General features: G+C 39.7%; 1 protein-coding gene across 1 annotated transcript; it reads right to left on the bottom strand.

The window, feature by feature from the left end:
* Window positions 1–15,311: 15,311 nt before the first annotated feature.
* LOC108700492 (cytochrome c oxidase subunit 7A1, mitochondrial) lies at window positions 15,312–20,518 on the bottom strand. Its single transcript, XM_041575070.1, has 4 exons — window positions 20,413–20,518; window positions 19,145–19,234; window positions 16,166–16,250; window positions 15,312–15,453 (listed from the first exon to the last, which is right to left on the bottom strand). The coding sequence occupies exons 1-4, from the start codon at window positions 20,425–20,427 to the stop codon at window positions 15,395–15,397; spliced, it is 249 nt and encodes an 82-aa protein (XP_041431004.1). The 5' UTR covers window positions 20,428–20,518; the 3' UTR covers window positions 15,312–15,394.
* Window positions 20,519–20,752: the final 234 nt, after the last annotated feature.

Here is a 20,752-nt window from a genome sequence, read left to right as displayed (position 1 = left end):
AGGAAAGACTGGCCAAATTGGGGATGTTCATGCTGGAGAAGAGGCGGCTAAAGGGTGATATGATGACTATGTATAAATATATAAGGGGATCATATTATAATCTCTCTAATGTTTAATTTACCAGTAGGTCTTTCCAGCTGACATGAGGTCACCCATTCCGATTAGAAGAAAAGAGGTTCCCCCTAAATATTCAGGGGTTTTTTTTACAGTGAGAGCTGTGAAGATGTGGAATTCTCTCTCTGAACCAGTTGTACTGCTGATACATTAGATAGCTTTAAGAATGGATTGAATGGCTTTTTAGCAAGTGAAGGAATACAGGGTTATGGGAGATAGCTCATAGTACAAGTTGATCCAGAGACTAGTCCGATTGCCATTTTGGAGCCAAGAAGGAAATTTTTTCCCCATCTGAGGCAAATCGGAGAGGCTTCAAATGGGGTTTATATGTTTTTTATTTATAATTTTTCTTGTAACTTCAGGTGGAATCCAGAGGCCCTTTTCGTTTGGGGGAACAGGGGCACAGCATTAAAAGGGATATAAATAGTAGATGGACTTCACAGAAATACAGTTGTAAAGACTTCTCTCCCTTTGACACATTCTGTAATATCAAATACAGTAATAAACCAAACCGTTCAACAGTTGCCATATTAACCAATATAAATGAGTACATAACCAGGTTTGTAAAATGAAAATATAAGTGCAAAACAGCATGCATTGCTTGAGTTAATAAAGCCTAGATTAGTATGAATTGATAAATGTTCTGTTTTAATGCCCCTCATTGTTATTCTAATTCTATATTTTGCAGATTTAATTGCATGTATCTTCTGCTCATATGAATAACCCAGCTGCCCACACAGACACTGCACATTTCAGAACAGATAATACATTACCCTAGTAACTCTGCAATCTTTTCAATAAAAACTCCCTTACCCGCCCATTCCAATTCTAGCCAGTACATGATTCTGTTTCCACGGTTTTGTCATCTCTGACGTTGCCATGTTAACTGCTAGTTTTGTTTCCCAGTTGCACTCATATAAACTAATAAAAACATATATATTTTGATAGTATTTGCTCTGGCCAATAGGAGAAGAGAAAAGGCAAAACCCAAATCACCCGGGAAACGTTCCTGAGTCAGTGCAGGCAGCCGATCCTGATAGAAGACACAGGTGGGAGTGTTGGGCTGTGGGAAGTCTTCGTCCCAATATTGTTGAATGTCAAAGTGTGATTGAATATATCATGATGTGAACGAATGTTGTCTAAAGAATCAAATTCATTTTTAATGTTGTGTGTTAGGAACTCATCATCCTGCATTTCCAGTTGTGTTTCTGACCTCTACATCCATGTCATTCCAAAGTTTCTCTCTCCATCCACCCTTTCACTCTGAAGCGAGTAATTGTTTTCTAAATAAATACATGTATAAAAACTTTTTTACCTTTGCATTTTCAGCATGGTGCAACCAGTAAAATAATGGCAGAATGCACCTGTTGTACCTGTCTTGTCTGTCCTTACTTTTATACAGCTGAACAAGCTGAATGACATAATATGAGGCAGAGTATGAGAGAAATTATTATTGAAGTAGATACCAGCTAAAAAAAGGAAGAACAGTAAAAAAAGAGTGTAGTTAAAGTGTATCACTTTCTGAGGCATTGTTATAGATTACAATTCTGGTTATTTCTAATGCTCTTATTTTCAGGTTGTTTTGTATTGTTATAATGAAACCAGTTTTTTTATTGTAGACCGAGTAATTGGCCCTAATGCACAGGTGAACCACTCTCTTCTTTCCACCAGCCCCCTCGCTGGCTACTGGCCTCTATTTCCCATCCCAACCAATAACACTTCAATCGCCCCTGAATAGCCACTAACATCTATGTCTAACTTGTCACTCACTGTTCTTTCTCCTTGTACATATATGACTAGTTCCCTCAGTGTTTCTTCATAAAACATTAGACTCTGGATTCTTAAAAAGCCCAGTAACCATTTTATACAACTATCATTAATTTATACAACTATCATTAATTTGTCATTGCACTCGTGATATTTTGCTTGATGCTTTTACATTAACTCTCCAATCCCCCATGAGAGTGCTGCCATATTTATGCTGCAGTAGTCTGTTAGTGTTAGAAATACAGGTCAGTTTAGGAAATTCAAGTAACAATTATTCACCAAATCAAACTTAGTGAAAAACCATCAACATGACCTATAGGGAGCTTATAACGTACATGAGTATTTTGAAGAGCAGTTTTTTTTTTAATCCCACAGTGTATTTGACCACGGCTCAAACAGATATTTTACAAGGTGGCATTCACTGTACGGCCATCTTTTTGATTTTTAAGGGCAACAACACAATTGATTGAAACAGCGGGAAGTGAAGAGGAGCTGTTGCTCCTCTTTGCTCCATTATCTGCTAATGCATTATGCACTGGCCGACATATCAGTAGTGCATAGATACCAGTTGGGATCATTGAACTAGCATACATATACAAACAATTGATCCTAAACTATTTATGGTCAGCTTTACATTAATGTATATTTCCAGCCACAATCTGATCTACCCATATTCAGGCACAATGATGACTAATCATAGAAATTAAAGTAGTACTGGACTCTACACCAGAACACCTGGGAACACATTTCCATTTAACAAAGGATCATGTCCAATGAATCCTTTCAATAGCAAAAATCCAAGTCCCATTGTGACTCTCCAGTTGAGGAAAAGAAACAATAGCTTATCTGAAACCGGTTCCATTGTAAAGAGCAGTGCTTTCTGAAAGCACAGGATCAGGTACAATGACCCAAGATGACTGCTTACACACCAGTATTACTACAACAACAAAATACACTTGTTGGTTCAGGAATACAATTTTATATGGTAGAGTGAATCGTTTGTAACATAAACAGTGCAATTCAGAAATAAAAACTACAACATAAAAATCATGACAGGGTCCCTGTAATGAAGTACGCACAAAGGTTGCACATTTTTTTGGGGGCTTCTGTATCAGCCCATGGCAATTTAGCAATAAAGATCTGAGCGTTCCAATATGCCTCCAGGAGCTACCATTTTATAATGATTCACTGCTCATGCTCTGTGCCAATGTCAGATATCTGAGCTTAGGGACTGACTCATAATGTACTTTATAGACTAAAAATGTCACGAAATAAGGCTGAATAGTAAATAAAGCAATTAGAATTATTAATGATCCCTGTAGCATCAGCGTATATGAAAGGGCAGCCTCATTTTCTGCTTGATAATTTGTGACATCCCCTAAGCTTAGTTTCCAAATGGCTGCCCAGAACACACTGAGCATGCACAGGGTCACTGACACTCCTAACAATATCTAGAATGGAGAGCCCCTGTGAAAGCCTAGATCATTATTACTATAGAGATGCTGAACCTTCAGGTAGAGGCAGTAAGTTCAGTTTATAAAAGATGGCATTTCTAGCCATAGTCATTTTTAGGCTTTTGTTCTCCTTTAAGTTTCTTAAATGTTAATAAAGTGTTGTAGGTAATCTTTTAGGTCTTTATTCTCTTACAGAAGTAGCCCTGACGTTTATTTCATTTACTTCATTTACATTATTATAATAGACGGCCCTAGCAATCCAGTTCCTTATACTATGTTTTGCAATCTAAAACTACTAATCTCTCATTACAGTTAGGCCTCAAATACCCAGGACCTAGTGTTATTACAATTATGTCTCCCTCGACCTGTCATTTAAAGGGGTTCTCCACCCATAAACGCTGTCTTGGATAATGAAAATAAAAACTTTCCAATATGCAGTAATCAACCATTTACAGTGGCTTGATTTGTAAAGGTTATTACTATTGACAGTATATTCTGTATAGTTATTTAATTTCTGCACCTCTGGCTCTCAATTCTGACACAATGTAGCAGAAGTAGCTCATTAACGTGGAGGAGAACTGATCCTGCTACATAGTTTCAGGAGTCAGACCCAAAATACAGAAAAGGTTTGTTGTTTTCCCCTGTATACATTTAGTAATACATTTATTAATATCCCTACCATTATGTGACCATTTTAGCCTCGATGGAGAATACAAGAAAATCCGAGTATGAACAGCAACTCAAGAAGCGCCTGGACAAGGTGACTGATGAGGTAAGAGCTGGCAGGAGATGTAAAATATGTGGGTTGACAGGTCTGGACTGAGAGTCAAAAATTCAATGCACAAACAGCCACCCACCAGCCAAGTAAATAGTAACTGTCTATGGCATCTTACAGCAGCCCCCTGGCATTTGGGGTTGACTGTTGCTAGCTGTCTTTAAAAGATGTGTAGATTTGCTGCACAAAGGTCAGAAAGGCAGCCAAAAGATTACTTCAAATGACAATTGGGTGGCTGGCATCTTGCCATAAAGGGGCATTTGACATACCATTTGAAAGGCTTGTATCAGGGGCTTAATGTGATTCTGTCATGATTTTTATGATGTTGTTATATCTAAATTACACTGTTTACACTTTAGTTGTAATATTGGTGTGTAGGCACCATCTCAGGTCATTTTGCCTGGTCATGTGCTTTCAGAAAGAGCCAGCACTTTAGGATGGAACTGCTTTCTGGCAGGCTGTTGTTTCTCCTACTCAATGTAACTGAATGTGTTGCAGTAGGACCTGGATTTTACTATTGAGTGCTGTTCTTAGATCTGCCAGTCAGCTGTTATCTTGTGTTAGGGAGTTGCTATCTGGTTACCTTCTGTAACGTTCAGTATCCCACAACCCAGAGTAAACCCCAATGTCCCGGGCTCGGCTCACGCTTCGGCCTATAACCGCGCCTTTCACGTCGGGTGGGGCCCTCCGCTACTCGGATGCCGCCAGGACTTAATAGTGAGGAGACTGAGGGAAGAACTCTGGGCGAGCAAGGGAACTTAACGTAAAGGTTAACAAAGTCCAGGAACGGGCCGAGTAGAAACCAATCGGGAATGCAGTACAAAATCGGTAAGCAAAAGAGTAGTCGAGGTCACAGGCCAGGTCAGCAATAAACAGGGTCGAAGCACAAAACGGAATCCAAAGAGTAGTCAGGAACAAGCCAAAGGGTCAGGGCAGGCGGAAGTCAAAACAGGAATCAGGAATAGCCAAAGGTCACAGGAATCACAGAATAATCGCACCCAGGAACAGTATACAGAACCTACGTTGGGCAAGGCACAAAAGGACTGCTGGCCATTTAAAGATTTGAATTTGGCGCCATTGGACGCTGGCGAATCAGCGCCAGCGCCTGCGCAATCGCGCCAGCATGACTATCCCTTTAATTCCGGCGCATGCGCGCCGCGCGCTCCATAGGAGCCGGCGCCTGAGGCCTAGCCGCATCGGCGGCGGGGAAGTGAAACCTGCCGTCCCCTAGGTAAGCATCTTACATTACCCCCCCCTCCAGAGGGGGCCACTGGACCCTTAGGTTTGTTGGGAAATTTAGAATGAAACTGTCTCACCAACCTATCCGCCTTAACATCAGAGGCGAAAACCCAGGATCTCTCCTCAGGACCATAACCCTTCCAATGAACCAGATATTGGAGTTTACCCCTAGAGATACGAGAGTCAATCAACCTGTGAACCAAGAATTCAGATTGACCCTCAACAGAAATAGGAGGAGGAGGAGAATTCTGACATACCACTCTAGCAGATCTCAACAGAGATACATGGAAAGAATTAAAAATCTTGAGTTCGGGAGGAAGATTTAACCTGAAAGTACATGGTTTGATAACACCAGATATAGAAAAAGGACCAATAAATTTGGGACCCAGTTTGGCTGAAGGGACTTTCAGAGAAATATTTTTGGAGGACAGCCAAACCTTGTCACCAACCTGATACACAGGAGAATCTCTCCGATGTTTGTCTGAAGCCTTCTTCTGAGCAGCTACTGCAGAAGATAAGGACTTCTGAACCTCCTGCCAAGTTTTAGAAAAATCTTCCACAAAGGAATTAACAGCAGGAAGATCACATGAACCTGAGAATGAAAAAACTCTGGGATGAAGACCAAACACAGTGAAAAAAGGGGATTTTCCAGTGGAGGAATGAATGGCATTGTTATAGGCAAATTCAGCCCACGGAAGAAAATTAACCCAAAGTGCCTGATTGCAGGAGACATAACATCTAAGATATTGTTCCAGAGTCTGATTTATCCTCTCAGTCTGACCATTGGTCTGGGGATGATATGCAGAAGAGAAAGACAAATCAGTACCCATTAATGAACAAAATGCCCGCCAGAATTTGGACACAAATTGAACCCCCCTATCAGACACAATATTGAGAGGAGCCCCGTGAAACTTAAATATATGGACAATGAAAAGTTCCGCTAGAGTCTTGGCAGAGGGAAGGGTAGAAAGAGGAATAAAATGAGACATTTTACTAAAACGGTCCACCACTGCCCAGATAACAGTATGCCCATTCGATGGAGGTAATTCTACAATGAAATCCATGGATATATGAGTCCAAGGTCTCTCAGGAATAGGAAGTGACTGCAGCAACCCTTGAGGTAAAGATATAGATGGCTTAGATCGTTGGCAGACTGGGCATGACTCAATATATTTGGCAACGTCTTGTCTTAAAGTCGGCCACCAGAGAGTACGAGACAACAAATCGCAAGTCTTCGCACAACCCGGATGACCAGCCACTTTAGAATCATGAGTCTCGTGAAAGACTGCTTCACGTAAATTACTAGGAACAAATAACTTGCCCACTGGAATATCAGGAGGGGAATCTACCTGGGCATTCGACAAGGAGGTAGAGAGATCCGGACTCAAGGCTGCCACAATCACCTCCTTAGGAACAATAGGGAGAGGTTCCAAATCCTCCCTAGGCTTGGAGACAAAGCTTCTAGAAAGGGCATCTGCTTTCAGATTCCTTTCAGCAGGCCTGTAGGTGATGAGAAAATTAAAACGTGAGAAAAACAATGACCACCTGGCTTGACAAGGATTTAACCGTTTAGCGGATTCTATGTACAACAGATTTTTATGATCTGTGAACACAGAAACCGTATGCTTGGCACCCTCAAGGAGATGTCTCCATTCCTCAAATGTTAATTTAATGGCCAATAATTCCCTATTGCCAATATCGTAGTTGACCTCAGCAGAGGAAAATTTTTTTGAGAAAAAGGCACATGGGTGAATTTTACCGGAGACAGGATGTCATTGAGATAATACTGCTCTGGCACCGATCTCAGACGCATCAACCTCAACAATAAAAGGCAAAGACGAGTCTGGATGCCGGAGAACTGGAGCAGAAATGAAGGCCTCTTTTAAGAGACCAAAGGCCTCAACAGCCTCAGCAGACCAAATACTAGGGTCAACCCCTTTCTTAGTTAAGGCAGTAATTGGGGCCACCAATTTAGAAAAATTCAGAATGAATTGCCTATAATAATTAGCGAACCCTAGAAATCTCTGGATCGCTTTCAAAGAAAGAGGTTGTGCCCACTGCTGAATTGCTTGGACTTTAGTGGGCTCCATCTCAAGACCAGTTTGGGAAATAATATATCCAAGGAAAGGTACAGCAGAGACTTCGAAGAGACATTTCTCAAGCTTAGCATACAAATGATTCTGCCTTAACCTGGATAGAACCTCCTGAACATGGGCACGATGGGAAAACAAATTCGAAGAAAAAATTAGAATGTCGTCTAAATACACAACGACAAACCGACCCAAAAGGTCACGGAAGATATCGTTAACCAGTTCTTGAAAAACAGCGGGAGCATTACACAGACCAAATGGCATTACCAAGTATTCATAATGCCCATCTCGGGTATTAAAAGCGGTCTTCCACTCGTCCCCCTCCCTTATCCTGATTAGATTATAGGCACCCCTTAGATCCAATTTGGAAAAAATAACAGCCCCCTTCACTCTATCAAAGAGTTCAGAGATTAAAGGGAGAGGGTAACGATTCTTGACCGTGATCTTATTTAACCCTCTATAATCGATACAGGGTCTAAGAGTCCCATCCTTCTTCTTGACAAAAAAAAACCCAGTACCCGCAGGGGAAGAAGAAGGTCTAATGAACCCCCGCTCCAAATTCTCTTTAATATATTCTTCCATGGCTAAAGACTCAGGGAGAGAAAGAGGATATGTCCTACCCTTGGGAGGAGAAGACCCAGACAATAATTCAATGGCACAGTCATAGGGTCTATGGGGGGGTAAGGATTCAGCTGCTTTTTTACAGAAAACATCGGGAAAAGCGGCATAACAAGGAGGAAGACTCTTTAAAGAAGTAGCGGCCAGGGTCTGGACAGACTTAACACAAGAATACATACATTCAGGACTCCATTTCAAAATTGTACCAGAGGGCCAATCAACCTGGGGATTATGACCTTGTAACCAGGGAAGGCCTAAAATGACTGGAGTCTGTGGGCACTCGGTAATGAAAAATGAAAGGGATTCAAAATTATCGGAAATGGACATGTGAATAACCTTAGATCGGGTAGATACTAGTCCGGAACCCAAAGATCTACCATCAATGGCGGATAATCTGAAAGATGGAACCTGTGGTTCCCAGGGAATACCATGTTTCTGAATAAACCCAAAATCCAAAAAATTACCCGCTGCCCCAGAATCCAAAAAAGCAGAGCTCTGCACACAACCACTGTCCCAACTCAAAAGAACCGGAATTAAAATTTGAGAAGATTGGGGAGTAGAAACGACATTACCCAAGCAAGACTCCCCAGACCTGCTTAGGTTCTGTCGTTTCCCGGCCTTTTGTGACAGGTGTTGCGAAAGTGCCCCTATCCCCACAGTACATACATAACCCATTATTCCTTCTACGAACCCTCTCCTCGGAAGAGAGACGGGTCGAACCAATCTGCATAGGTAGGTTCTTCTAAAGATCTAGGAAAGACTTGTGGGGTGTTAAAGACATTTACAGAAGGAGGTGTAACATAGATAACCTGCTCCTCCTGGAGTCTCTCTCTATGCCTTCGATCAATCTGGATGGCCAGATGCATGAGAGAATCCAGAGAAGACTGTGTGGGAAAATTTACAAGACTATCTTTAATGGCCGGAGCCAGACCAACCCTGAATTGACTCATCAGAGCCGTATCATTCCAGCCCGTCTCTACCGCCCAACGGCAGAATTCAGTACAATAATCCTCTGCCCGCCGCTTGCCTTGTTTAAGAGCACGTATGGCTGCGTCGGCAGAAGCGGCACGATCAGGATCATCATAAATTATAGCCATAGCATTAAAGAAAGCCTCCAAAGAGTGCCCTGCTGGATCCCTTCGAGACAAACTAAATGCCCAGAGCTGGGCATCACCCTGTAAGAGCGTAACTACAAAATTCACCCTAGATTCTTCGGTAGGGAAAGAATAGGGTAAAAAACTGAAATGTAGTTTACATGCCTCTTGAAAAGTAAAAAACTTACTTTGATCCCCAGCAAACTTTTCGGGGAAAGGAACCTTGGGCTCATGGAAGGTACTACCCATAGGTGGAGGTAGAGAGGTGCTTGCCTGAGGAGTAGTATTGCTCGGACCAGGAACAGGCTGTTGCTGCATCATGTCAAGTCTGGAAGAAAGACCGTGAAGACATTGCACAATATAGTCTTGCTTGTCCTCTTGTTCACCAAGCCTCTGCAGAAGATTCGCCAGAATCGCTTCCGAAGGAGTGGTGGAAGCAGTAGCTTCAGCTGGCTCCATCTTCTTAGTTTATGGCCCAACGTAATGTAACGTTCAGTATCCCACAACCCAGAGTAAACCCCAATGTCCCGGGCTCGGCTCACGCTTCGGCCTATAACCGCCGCCTTTCACGTCGGGTGGGGCCCTCCGCTACTCGGATGCCGCCAGGACTTAATAGTGAGGAGACTGAGGGAAGAACTCTGGACGAGCAAGGGAACTTAACGTTAAGGTTAACAAAGTCCAGGAACGGGCCGAGTAGAAACCAATCGGGAATGCAGTACAAAATCGGTATGCAAAAGAGTAGTCGAGGTCACAGGCCAGGTCAGCAATAAACAGGGTCGAAGCACAAAACGGAATCCAAAGAGTAGTCAGGAACAAGCCAAAGGGTCAGGGCAGACGGAAGTCAAAACAGGAATCAGGAATAGCCAAAGGTCACAACAGGAATCACAGAATAATCGCACCCAGGAACAGTATACAGAACCTACGTTGGGCAAGGCACAAAAGGACTGCTGGCCATTTAAAGATTTGAATTTGGTGCCATTGGACGCTGGCGAATCAGCGCCAGCGCCTGCGCAATCGCGCCAGCGTGACTATCCCTTTAATTCCGGCGCATGTGCGCCGCGCGCTCCATAGGAGCCGGCGCCTGAGGCCTAGCCGCATCGGCGGCGGGGAAGTGAAACGGGCGTCTTACACCTTCCCATTGTTCTGTTGTTAGGCTGCTGGGGGAGGGGGGGGAAGGGAGGGGGTGATATCATTCCAACTTTTAGTACAGCAGAACACAAGTTACATCATTGGGGCAGCTGGGAAACTGGCAATATGTCTAGCCCCATGTCAGATTTCAAAATAAAATATACAAAAATCATTGAGAACGTGTATTCATCAAAATGCAAAGATTTGTCTCGCCAAATGAACGCTGGCGTACATTCGCTAGCGAATATTTGTCATTGCAAAAGTTTCTTTGCAAATTTTCTCTGCCGTTACTGGCAAAATAGACTGATGAAAAGGGTAACGTATTGGAAAGTTCTTTTGCAGATTAACGATCGTTCACCTGAATGAAAATTCACCTGGCAAAATGGCGCGAAACTTCTCTAGTGCTGGGCTTTTTCGCTAGGGAATTGTTTTCTTTAACTCCTAGTAAATTGCAGAATTTGCTGAAAATTGTGATTTTGCTGAATTTTCACCAAAAAAAACCACAATTGGCCCTTTAGTAAATGTGTCCCATAGAGAGAGCAGAGAGAGTAGGTGTTTTTTATAAAAAAAAAAAAATATACAACACTGGTATTAACTAAAGCTCTTTGTTTTCCAGTCTCTGGATGTCACAAGGAGGATGGTGCAACTTGTGGAAGAGGTGAGAGCTACACAGAAGACACATTAAAGATAGGTATAACTTGCATTTCTGGTCAAACCAACATTGTAGGAGTTAAATTAGGTTTCAGAGATTAAGAAACAATGGTCTTGGTAGTCAATAACATTTGGAATATTGCATATTTGTGTGATCAATTGCCAGCCTCAGTAAAATAATGGTTGAATCTATTTATATTCAAATATGTACTTTAAAGGCAGAAGGCAAAAGTCTTTTGTAGAGATTTAATTTTCTCAGCCTGAGATTGTGTGGGACAAAAATAGAATATGATAAGAAAGATGGAACAACATCCCTATATGAAGCTTATATATTTTTTTTAAAAAAGGTTACCTTTAAACAACTTTCTGGGCCTCATTTATGGAGTTGGGGCAAGGTTTTTGACTTTGCACCTTATCTAAAGGGATACATGGGAAACATGACCAGGGGCAGCTGGGAAATTGACAAAATGTCTAGCCCCATGTCAGATTTCAAAATTGAATATAAAAAAAAACTGTTTGCTCTTTTGAGAAATGGATTTCAGTGCAGATTTCTGCTGGAGTAGCACTATTAACTGATGCGTTTTGAAAAAAACATGATCCCTTTAAGGAAAGACTTTAGAATGGTGAACAAACCCTAGCACCTTGCTCTGTATGGTGGGTGGCACCATATGTCCCCTGGAACAACCTATAGCTTAACTATCATTTTGACAAACAAACTAAAGATTGTAGGGCAACCCAGTGCTTATCTGTACACAGGGGCGATCCTGGCCCCTCCGCCGCCTGAGGCAGCAGCAGTAGCTGCTGCCCCCCCCTCCCCCGGAAATTCGCTCTTAAAGTACCAGGAGCAGCATTTTTGCTGCCCCTGGTACCTAGTGGGGCGTAGAGGCGAAGCACCCCTGTCTGTACAGCACGTTGTACCTCTCTTTTGCTATACTAAAAGTATATTTTATGGTATCTACTCATTATAGGCCAATGTTAAGGAAGGTGACTAGACATGTCTAATAAACCCAGCTAGAAGAGCTGCTAATTGAAGTGTGATCAGCAAAACTTATAATAATTGTTTATTTTTTTCAGTTTCAGAGCTATTAAAGGGATTGTTCATCTTCCAAAACTTTTTTAAGTTGAGTTGGTTTCAGATTGTTTACCAAAAATAACAACTTTTTCCAATTGCTTCCCATCTTTTATTTTTTTTATCGTTTTCCCAAAATTTAAGTTTAATGTCCCTGTCTCTGGGGTTTCAGTCTGGGAGCTCAGTGATCCAGGAGCATCTGAACTATTAATTTAGTCCATACACTTAGTTGATACATTTCTCAGCAATATCTTTGGAATATTAGCAACTATTGTATCAATTCTAACAGTTGCCTTTAATGAAATTCAGGGATTCTGCTCAGCAGGGACAAAGATAACAAATGTAGCAACTAAATGTATCAATTTAGAACAATTAAAAAGTTGGTGATCCCCAATCAGAGCTGCTTTAGAAGGTGAAAAATGAATCTTTATACTTCAATATTAGAAAAAGGGTCACATATAGAAAATAGAAAGTAATTGGAAAAAGTCTTTATTTCTGGTGAACAATCTGAAACCAACTGAACTGAAATTAGTGTTTAAACGTGAACAACCCCTTTATAGTTTTTAACTGGCAAAATAAATTTTGTAACAACACCACCTGCTGGTTTGTTCGTGTAACTGTGCAGTCAAAAGACAGACGAACAGTTACACAAACTGGTGCTATTGTTACATAAATTCATTATATAAAGCTTAAATAGCTCTGAAACTGAAAAAAAATAATAATGTAAATTGCAAAAGTGCTTAGAACTAAGCAATTTTATATTACATTTTTTTCAAGATTTACTTATCCTTTAATAAAAAAAGTTTTTTTTTCTTTAAAAAGAGTGGTGATCTATCCTTTTTCAGCCTCTTTAACCTTTTTGCATGCTTTCTGTTAGAGTTACTTTACATAAAAAATATTAATATAAAATGTGTTTTTCTTTGTATCACAGAGCAAAGATGCTGGAATTAGGACTTTAGTGATGCTGGATGAGCAGGGAGGTGAGATAAATAAGCTCCTTTTAGAAAATGAACAAACTCTAGGAAGGGAAAGGCACAAATGACAGAAAATGAGTGCACTATTATCCATTAACTGCAGAATGTTCCAAAAGTTATAACCTTCTGATCTGATACTCTGATTCTCATAGTCATTCTGCCCTGACATTCAAGCTTCCATAGCCAACCATCTCTGACACATCTATTTCCAAAACTTTTCTGCTCTATCACACTGTTTTATTATTCCTTAGGTTCCTAGTACATTCACACACTATTGCCAAATTTATCAGGAACAAATTTCCCTGCGTTCCCATGCTATCCATTGTGCTACCATGCTTAATTATCTATTCTTCTCTCACACTCCAGCCCCTGCTGCCATAGCCATTCTGCTGTCACACTTCTGCTTCTGTAGCCATTTGTCATTTAAACTCATTCATGCATGAACCTCTCTGTACCCAGCTCTACTTTTATTTTCTGATTGGATCCTCCTGTAACAAAAATAGCTCCTATTCCACTGTGAGTTCTCATGGACTCAGTACATCATTCTAATTTTCTGCTGTTCTGATTATCTCTTACTTGGAATCCTCCACTTGTTTATTTTTTGCATCCATACAACATAAAAGAAAGCTGTTATAGATCATCTATCCATGAGTTATCCACAGAGTATTCACATGCATTTACCACCCCACTGTTTTAAATTGATCGCAATCCTTACCATCCTATGGGATTTGCTTACAATCTCTTTTGCTTACAATCAATTTTGCTTACAATCCAATTACAATCAAACATGCTACTCATAAGCACTCTCAGTTGTAAGCATGCTGAGAGCAGCAGGTATAGATATGCACTAAACTGCAGCAAGCTCACACTTTCACTTTCCTTATATTATCTTTATAGAGTATACATAAGCTACAGCTTCGTCAATTTACATAACTTGAAATATCATTGCAATGCCCAGCACAGAGGAGCAAGTGTCTGTTCTTTTATGTGTATCAAGGGTATTACTGATACTTTCCCTTGCACTTACCTAAGAGCATTTTAATAAATCCCATGTTGTCCTGAACTGTTCAGTATTTTTCAGGTAGTGTTGAGTGTTCATCCAGTAGGGCATTCCACAACCTCACTGCCTTCACAGTGAAGAAGCATTTGCATTGCTTCAAACTCTGCACTCAGTTCTAAAGAGGCTCTTTGTTTTTTCTATGTAAAAAAGAGTCCCTAACTGTCAATACTACACCTAGGGGCACATTTACAAAGCTCGAGTGAAGGATTCGAAGTAAAAAAACTTCGAATTTCGAAGTATTATTTTGGGAACTTCGACCATCGAATAGGCTACTGCAGCCTTCGACTTTGTTTCGAACGATTCGAAGTAAAAATCGTTCGACTATTTGACCATTGGATAGTCGAAGTACTGTCTCTTTAAAAAAAACTTTGACTACATAATTCTGCAGTTTAAACCTACCGAGATACAATGTTAGCCTATGGGGAACTTCCCCATCAGTTTTCTAAGGTTTTTTGATCGAAGAAAAATCCTTTGATCATTCGATTAAAATCCTGTGAATCGTTAGATTTTTACGATCGTAGTATTTGCGCAAAATCCTTTGAATTCGATATTCGAATTCGAAGGATTTTACTTCGAGGGTCGAATTCGAGGATTTATTAACCCTCGATATTCGACCCTTAGTAAATGTGCCCCCTAGTATTCTCCAACTTTGATAGTCTTCTGGACTTTTTCAAGTGCCAGATTTTTAATCCAGTGTTAGGTAAGTGAGAACTAATCATCAAAAAATCACGAAAAATTCCTGTTTTTATTTTTATAAAATCGGACTTTTAAAAAAATTACGAATTTTTTGGAATTTATTAAAGAATGGAAAAGTCTGAATCGAAAAATCCGGCATCTCATATCTGTTGAGGTTGCATATAAGTCAATGGGAGAAGTCCCAATGATTTTTTAATGTGCCCCTAAGTTTTCGGGTGAAAATTCCAAAAAAATTGTGAAAATCGGATGAAAAAATCCGACTCGTGAAAATCTAATTGTTTTTTCCCGTAAAGCAAATTTTGGGGTTAAAACGTTTTAATAAATAAGCGTAAAAAACCCAAGTGGATTTGATCTGAGTTTGTAGCAGAAGATATTGAAATAAATTCGGACTTTGATAAATAACCCCCTAAGAGTGGTGCTTTTGCCTACTGCCACAAGGAGCACAGCTTCCTTAGGCAATGATACATGTAATGGCAAGACATAGTATGTGTGCTAAAATGCGGCTTAGTATACTTAGCTACTGTACTAGAGCATACCCATTTAGTGGTAAAATATTTGCTGTCGGTAATGATAGACCACACAGACACTGAAAAAGACCATTTTAATCTAAATTGTCTTCTTCTGAGCTTTAGTCCTGCTTTAATTCATTAACCAGGAAAATACAGTCATTTCACCTTCTTTGGCTGAGCTGCTTTGAACAGCTGGAAGACTGAAAGGCAGGTCCCTGTAAAAAGGCATGATGCATACAAATTACAAGAAATCGAAATACTTACCGTTTATATTGATATAACATGGATCTAGAGAAAAAAATCTATACTGAACAATCTTAAATTAGGATGTGTACTGTACTGTACAACAAATAGTGACTGTGCATAAAAATAACATTTTATATGTCATGTTTATTGGCTTATCGTAGCTAAAAAAGGTTTGTGCCCTTCAAAAATGACACCCCACTGACAGGGAGAGGTGGCTTAGGTAGGCTCTTTTACAGGATTTATGACCTTTATTTCTTAACTAGGTTAGTGATTGAACCAACCCCAATATAATTATCTTCTCCCCAGTACTCTAAATGAGAAGAGTCACAGTGATGTCATACAATGAATTTAAATGAATTTAAATTAAGCACTGCGTATCTTGACAGCGCTATATAAATAAATGATGATGATGATGATGATGATTAAAAACATAGAAATTCAGGAAATGTAACATTTCATAAACAGAGTTGTGCCCATTGTATTAGTTTATTACAGTATAATGATCACCAGCTTTCAAGTGGCCAATATAGTGGATAGTGGTTTGTATTCTATGTGCAGCAGATTTTTAAATGCCATTCATTTTTTTAGCACCTAAGAATTGGTGTATAATTATTGCCCTTGTGTTGTGTTTCACATGTGATATGTAGAAAGCATGATACTCTATATTCCATAGGGCTGTACCTGCAATGCTGATTCCCATTGTTATTCTGTACAAAATGGCATCTCCTGATCCTCCTTTTAGGTGAACAGGTAGGTCATTATTTGCCTAAGGTAGGAATGATTAATTAATATTTAACACATTGCATACTGCAGTTGTGACATTAAAAAAAAGCAACAATAAAACCAACTGAATAGACAGAGGCAACACTAACAATAAATAATAGTTGCTATTAACGACTAAACAGCACAATAATTTTTGGTTCAAATGTTCATTATTTGGCACAAAGCATATCCAGTTATAAACCTGTGGTTTAAGTTAAAACAATTGCTGTAAATTGAGCTTTAACATTTATTTTTGTATTACAGATACTAAATACAGGTATGGGACCTGTTATCCAGAATGCTAGGGACCTGGGGCTTTCCGGGTAACGGATCTTTCCATAAATTCTTCATCTTCATGCTTCAAGTCTACTAATAAATCATGTAAACATTAAATAAACCAAATAGGCTGGTTCTGCTTCCAATAAGGATTAATTTTATCTTAGTTTGAATCAAGTACAAGGTACTGTTTTATTATTACAGAGATAAAGGGAATCATTTTCAAAAATTAGATTATTTGGATAAAACGGAGTCTATGGGAGACGGCCTTTCTGTAAATCAGAACTTTCTGGATAACGGATCCCGTTGTGTATATATATATATATATATATATATATATATATATATATATATATATATATATATATCCATTTGTAGAGATTCCTTCCATGTATACCCTGGAAATTGATACAAAGTATATATTTTGTTACCAGAAGCGACAGATAAACAATAAAGCAATTAAATATTGTTATGATCAATGTGTCATGTTTCATTTTGTTTCAACTTATGGTTCAATATTTCCTTTTCTGTCTATTTCTGGCCACACTTCTTGATTACTTGTTTCTCAGTTCAAAAAGCAGCCATTTAACCCATTTGGTGCCACACAGTCCAACTCACAGGTCTAGTAGGCCTCCCTTTGAAGTAAAGCCTTATCAAATGGACTTTTTTTATGAACATTCACTTATTCCACTCGATAGTGGCACCTTGTAGTGAGAATGCAAATTGCATAACTAAATGTCTAAAGAATGGTTGCTTATCAATTAACTTAATGAGGTTTGGTTTAACATGTATGACGTAATGCTTGGCGCCATTTTTTGAAATGTGAAGGGCTTTGTGTATAAGTATGTACTGAAACACTTGTATTCTATCCTTGATAAAGGCCTGAATATGGGCCAAAATGTTGGATGCACAAATATGAATAACAGTAGAGTGGTGTGTGACGTGCAGCCGGGCCCCGCCCCCCTCCGTACCGCCGCATTTGGCCGCATTTTCAGCGGGGGAACGGACTGCCGGGGGGGCCCTGAGGGGGTGGCCCGCTCGCACCCCCTGCTCCCCCGGTAGTTCTGCCACTGATGAATAAATACTGATTTTTTTGCACTAAATATAGGAGTGTGGGTCCTTGATATATATATATTTTTTTTTTTTTTTTTTAATAAAAAAGACAGAAAAAATGCTCATTGTTAAATATTAATTAATAATTATGCTCAGTATTGTGGCAGCACATTGCAGCAAATCCAGTTTTTTGTTCCCTTTCTTAAGGTCGAAGCAATATGTGGAAAGTTTTTCCATTTATTGGCTAATGCAGTAGTGACTGCTGCAGAAATGTAACACTATATATAATTAGATAAATTATCCGAGAAGATTTAGGCAAGTTTTTGACACAATGTTCTACAAGGTGTGCACTCGAGTGCACACATGAACAATTTTGGGGGCCCTCTGTGCGTTCAATGAAACCAAGCAGGCCCGGATTTGTGGAAAGGTCACCAAGGCCCAGGCCTAGGACGGCAGGATTTTAGGAGGCGGCATGCTGCCCAGCCACACCCATATTGGTTGAAAAACAATGGGGATGTGCAATAGTTTTTTTACATTTCCTGTGAGCCAATCCCCATTGCTCCAGTCCCGACAATGAAAAATTGAGTGAATAAAAGGGAGGGTATGGGGGCGATAAACAGCAGCAGGCCTAGGGGTGCCGGCTATGTAAATCGGCCCTGAAAACAAGTACATGAAACAAACATGTATAAGGCATTTGCTTTGCAAAAACACTGGTGGAGAAAATGGCACTTTATTAGACTGTGAACCCCCAACATTTACAATGCTTGAAGTGGTAAATTCATGCAGTAAGTTGTTACCACAACAGAATAATTTCATCCAATATAAGTCTATTAAAATGTTTAGGATTGAATGACTTTTATGCAATTTAAACCAGTGTCTAAGAGGCAGATTTATCAAAGGTTTTTTTTTTTTTTCTGAAAATTTTGATTCAAATGCACCATGACTTTGATTTGTACGATTCAAATTTGGCAGAATACGGACCTATTTGATTAAAAACTGACCTATTTGGCCAAAAAAAAAAAAAAAAAAAAAGCTTCATTTTGGTTGGTCTTGAAGTTTTTCAGATTCAAAATTCGACCCTTGATAAATATGCCCCTAAGTCTCTGTTCTTGTTACCCAAACTGCCCCACCTAAGACACTATTTACACACAGAACTTTTATAACTTTTATAAAAAAAAATAAAAAAAAGATGGGAGTGGTGTCACAATGCCTAAACTGGCCCTTAGTCAATCCAATCCTCAGCCAGGTTACTTAACTTTGTGCTTCAAGATCTGGCATGATGCAAACTAATATCCAGACCTATAAAGGTGAACGTGAAGTTTCACAGTTTTGACAACCACCATTCTGAACTTATTCACTGGTTGTTCAATCTCCTGCATTAGGAAGTTATAATATTTTGCTTGCAGTAAACCCAAAACCAATAGCATATTAAAGAAATAGAATTTGCCCCGCCCCCATACCCCATAGTATCGCTGACATGATAAGTGGCCAGGAAAATAGATTTACTGTAAGCATGATAGGAAATTTTCCTTTTTCCATTCCACAAAGTAAATAATGATACTGTCTAACCTGAAATATCTTCTGTTTTTCAAGCACACGATTCTGAATCTGATTCCGACTGGAGCTGGAAAAGGTTCTCAGCAATTGTTGCCCCAGAACCTGCAGTGATAATAGAGGTCAGAAAGTAGATCGACGCATCAGTCCTTATGCCATAAAATACATCACAGCTTAGTTGTGCACTTTCACTCCAGGAAAAATGCTGCCAACCTGCAATATGATGTAGTGCTATTATATGTACAAGGAAGAATGACTAATGTACCCCCTATTGTAAACGTATTGTAAACCTATTGTATAAGGATGTCACTGATATATACAGATCACAAGGTGACTTCTAATAGCCTCTTTGTTAACAATATGGGTCACATGATTAATTATAATAAACAAGTTTTGATGAGTTATGGGACAGAAATTGCATCACTAAGCACCAATTATTATTGTTTACATCATTGGGCACTGTTTGTAAGTAGAGTCAGAAGAGGAAGAATTAAAAAAATTATGCAAAATAAATAATGCAGACCAACTGAAAAGTTGTTAAGAATCTACCATTTTATAATGTATTAAAAGTTACTGCAAAGGTAAACCACCCTTTAATTCAGTCTGCTAAAAAAATAATGATCACGTTGCAAGCTATATGTTCTTACAGAACTCATTTATCAACACAGCTTTGCCCACATCCAGCTGTTACTGAACAGGTGGGTGCACAGTGCTGATCCCTTAGCATTGTGCTGCATGCAGTGCTAGTCTAGGTCAGTTTAATGGAGACTAGGGTCATTCTAGGCACAGTAACAGTGTTAAAGTATAACAGGGAACACAGGACAAGTTCTTAGCAGTTTAAACTAGGGATGCACCGAATTAACTATTTTGGATTCGGCCGAACCCCCGAATCCTTGGCGAAGGATTCGGCCAAATATCGAACCGAAACGGAATCCTAATTTGCATATGCAAATTAGAGATGGGCAGGGGACGAAATTTTTTACTTCCTTGTTTTGTTATAAAAAGTCATACAATTTCCCTCCCCACCCCCAATTTGCATATGCAAATTGGGATTCGGACAGGAAGAAGGATTCAGCCACATCTGAATCCTGCTGAAAACCAAATCCTGGATTCGGTGCATCCGTAGTATAAATTATATTCATAATATGAAGTCAGCACCTACAAGCTACATTCAGTCTTCTCCACATACAACAGTTTGCAAGCTGCAAGAAATACAAAATAAAGCTTTGTAGCATATATTAATGCTAGGATTATGTGCATCAGGCTCTCAAGCATAGTACTACCCTATAATTTCTCATGATGTCGGCTCTTCGATCACACTCTGTCCCTGCTGTCCTCTCTATGACTTCTCACAAGGGCACCGGTACCCGTATAACTTAATCCAAAAGTAAGGGAAGCATAGCAGGCCAAACAACTTCTTGTAACGTGTTGCTCAAATATAGAAGCTGAGAGCAAGAATTACAGTGAGGGGGGGGAGAGTTGGGAAGCTGACTGGGATAAAAATAACACACTTGTTTTCAGTTAGGCTATCATAAACACGTGATAGTTATCAGTTTAAAAAGTCAGCTATAGCGTAAAAGGATATGGAAGAAATAAGAATTTTAAATGTATGGGGAAAAAAGA

This window comes from Xenopus laevis, chromosome 8S, assembly GCF_017654675.1.
Source record: "Xenopus laevis strain J_2021 chromosome 8S, Xenopus_laevis_v10.1, whole genome shotgun sequence".
Taxonomy (NCBI): domain Eukaryota; kingdom Metazoa; phylum Chordata; class Amphibia; order Anura; family Pipidae; genus Xenopus; species Xenopus laevis.
This window is presented reverse-complemented; position numbering and strand designations above follow the sequence as displayed.

Bases quoted from the DNA above. Each gene is read 5' to 3' on its own strand.
- LOC108700492 (XM_041575070.1), bottom strand. The intron at 16,251-19,144 runs GTTAGACAGTAT...TTCCTACCTTAG, and splicing joins AAAAACAGAAGATATTTCAG to GCAAATAATGACCTACCTGT. The intron at 15,454-16,165 runs GTACAGCCCTAT...GCCTTTTTACAG, and splicing joins AATGGGAATCAGCATTGCAG to GGACCTGCCTTTCAGTCTTC.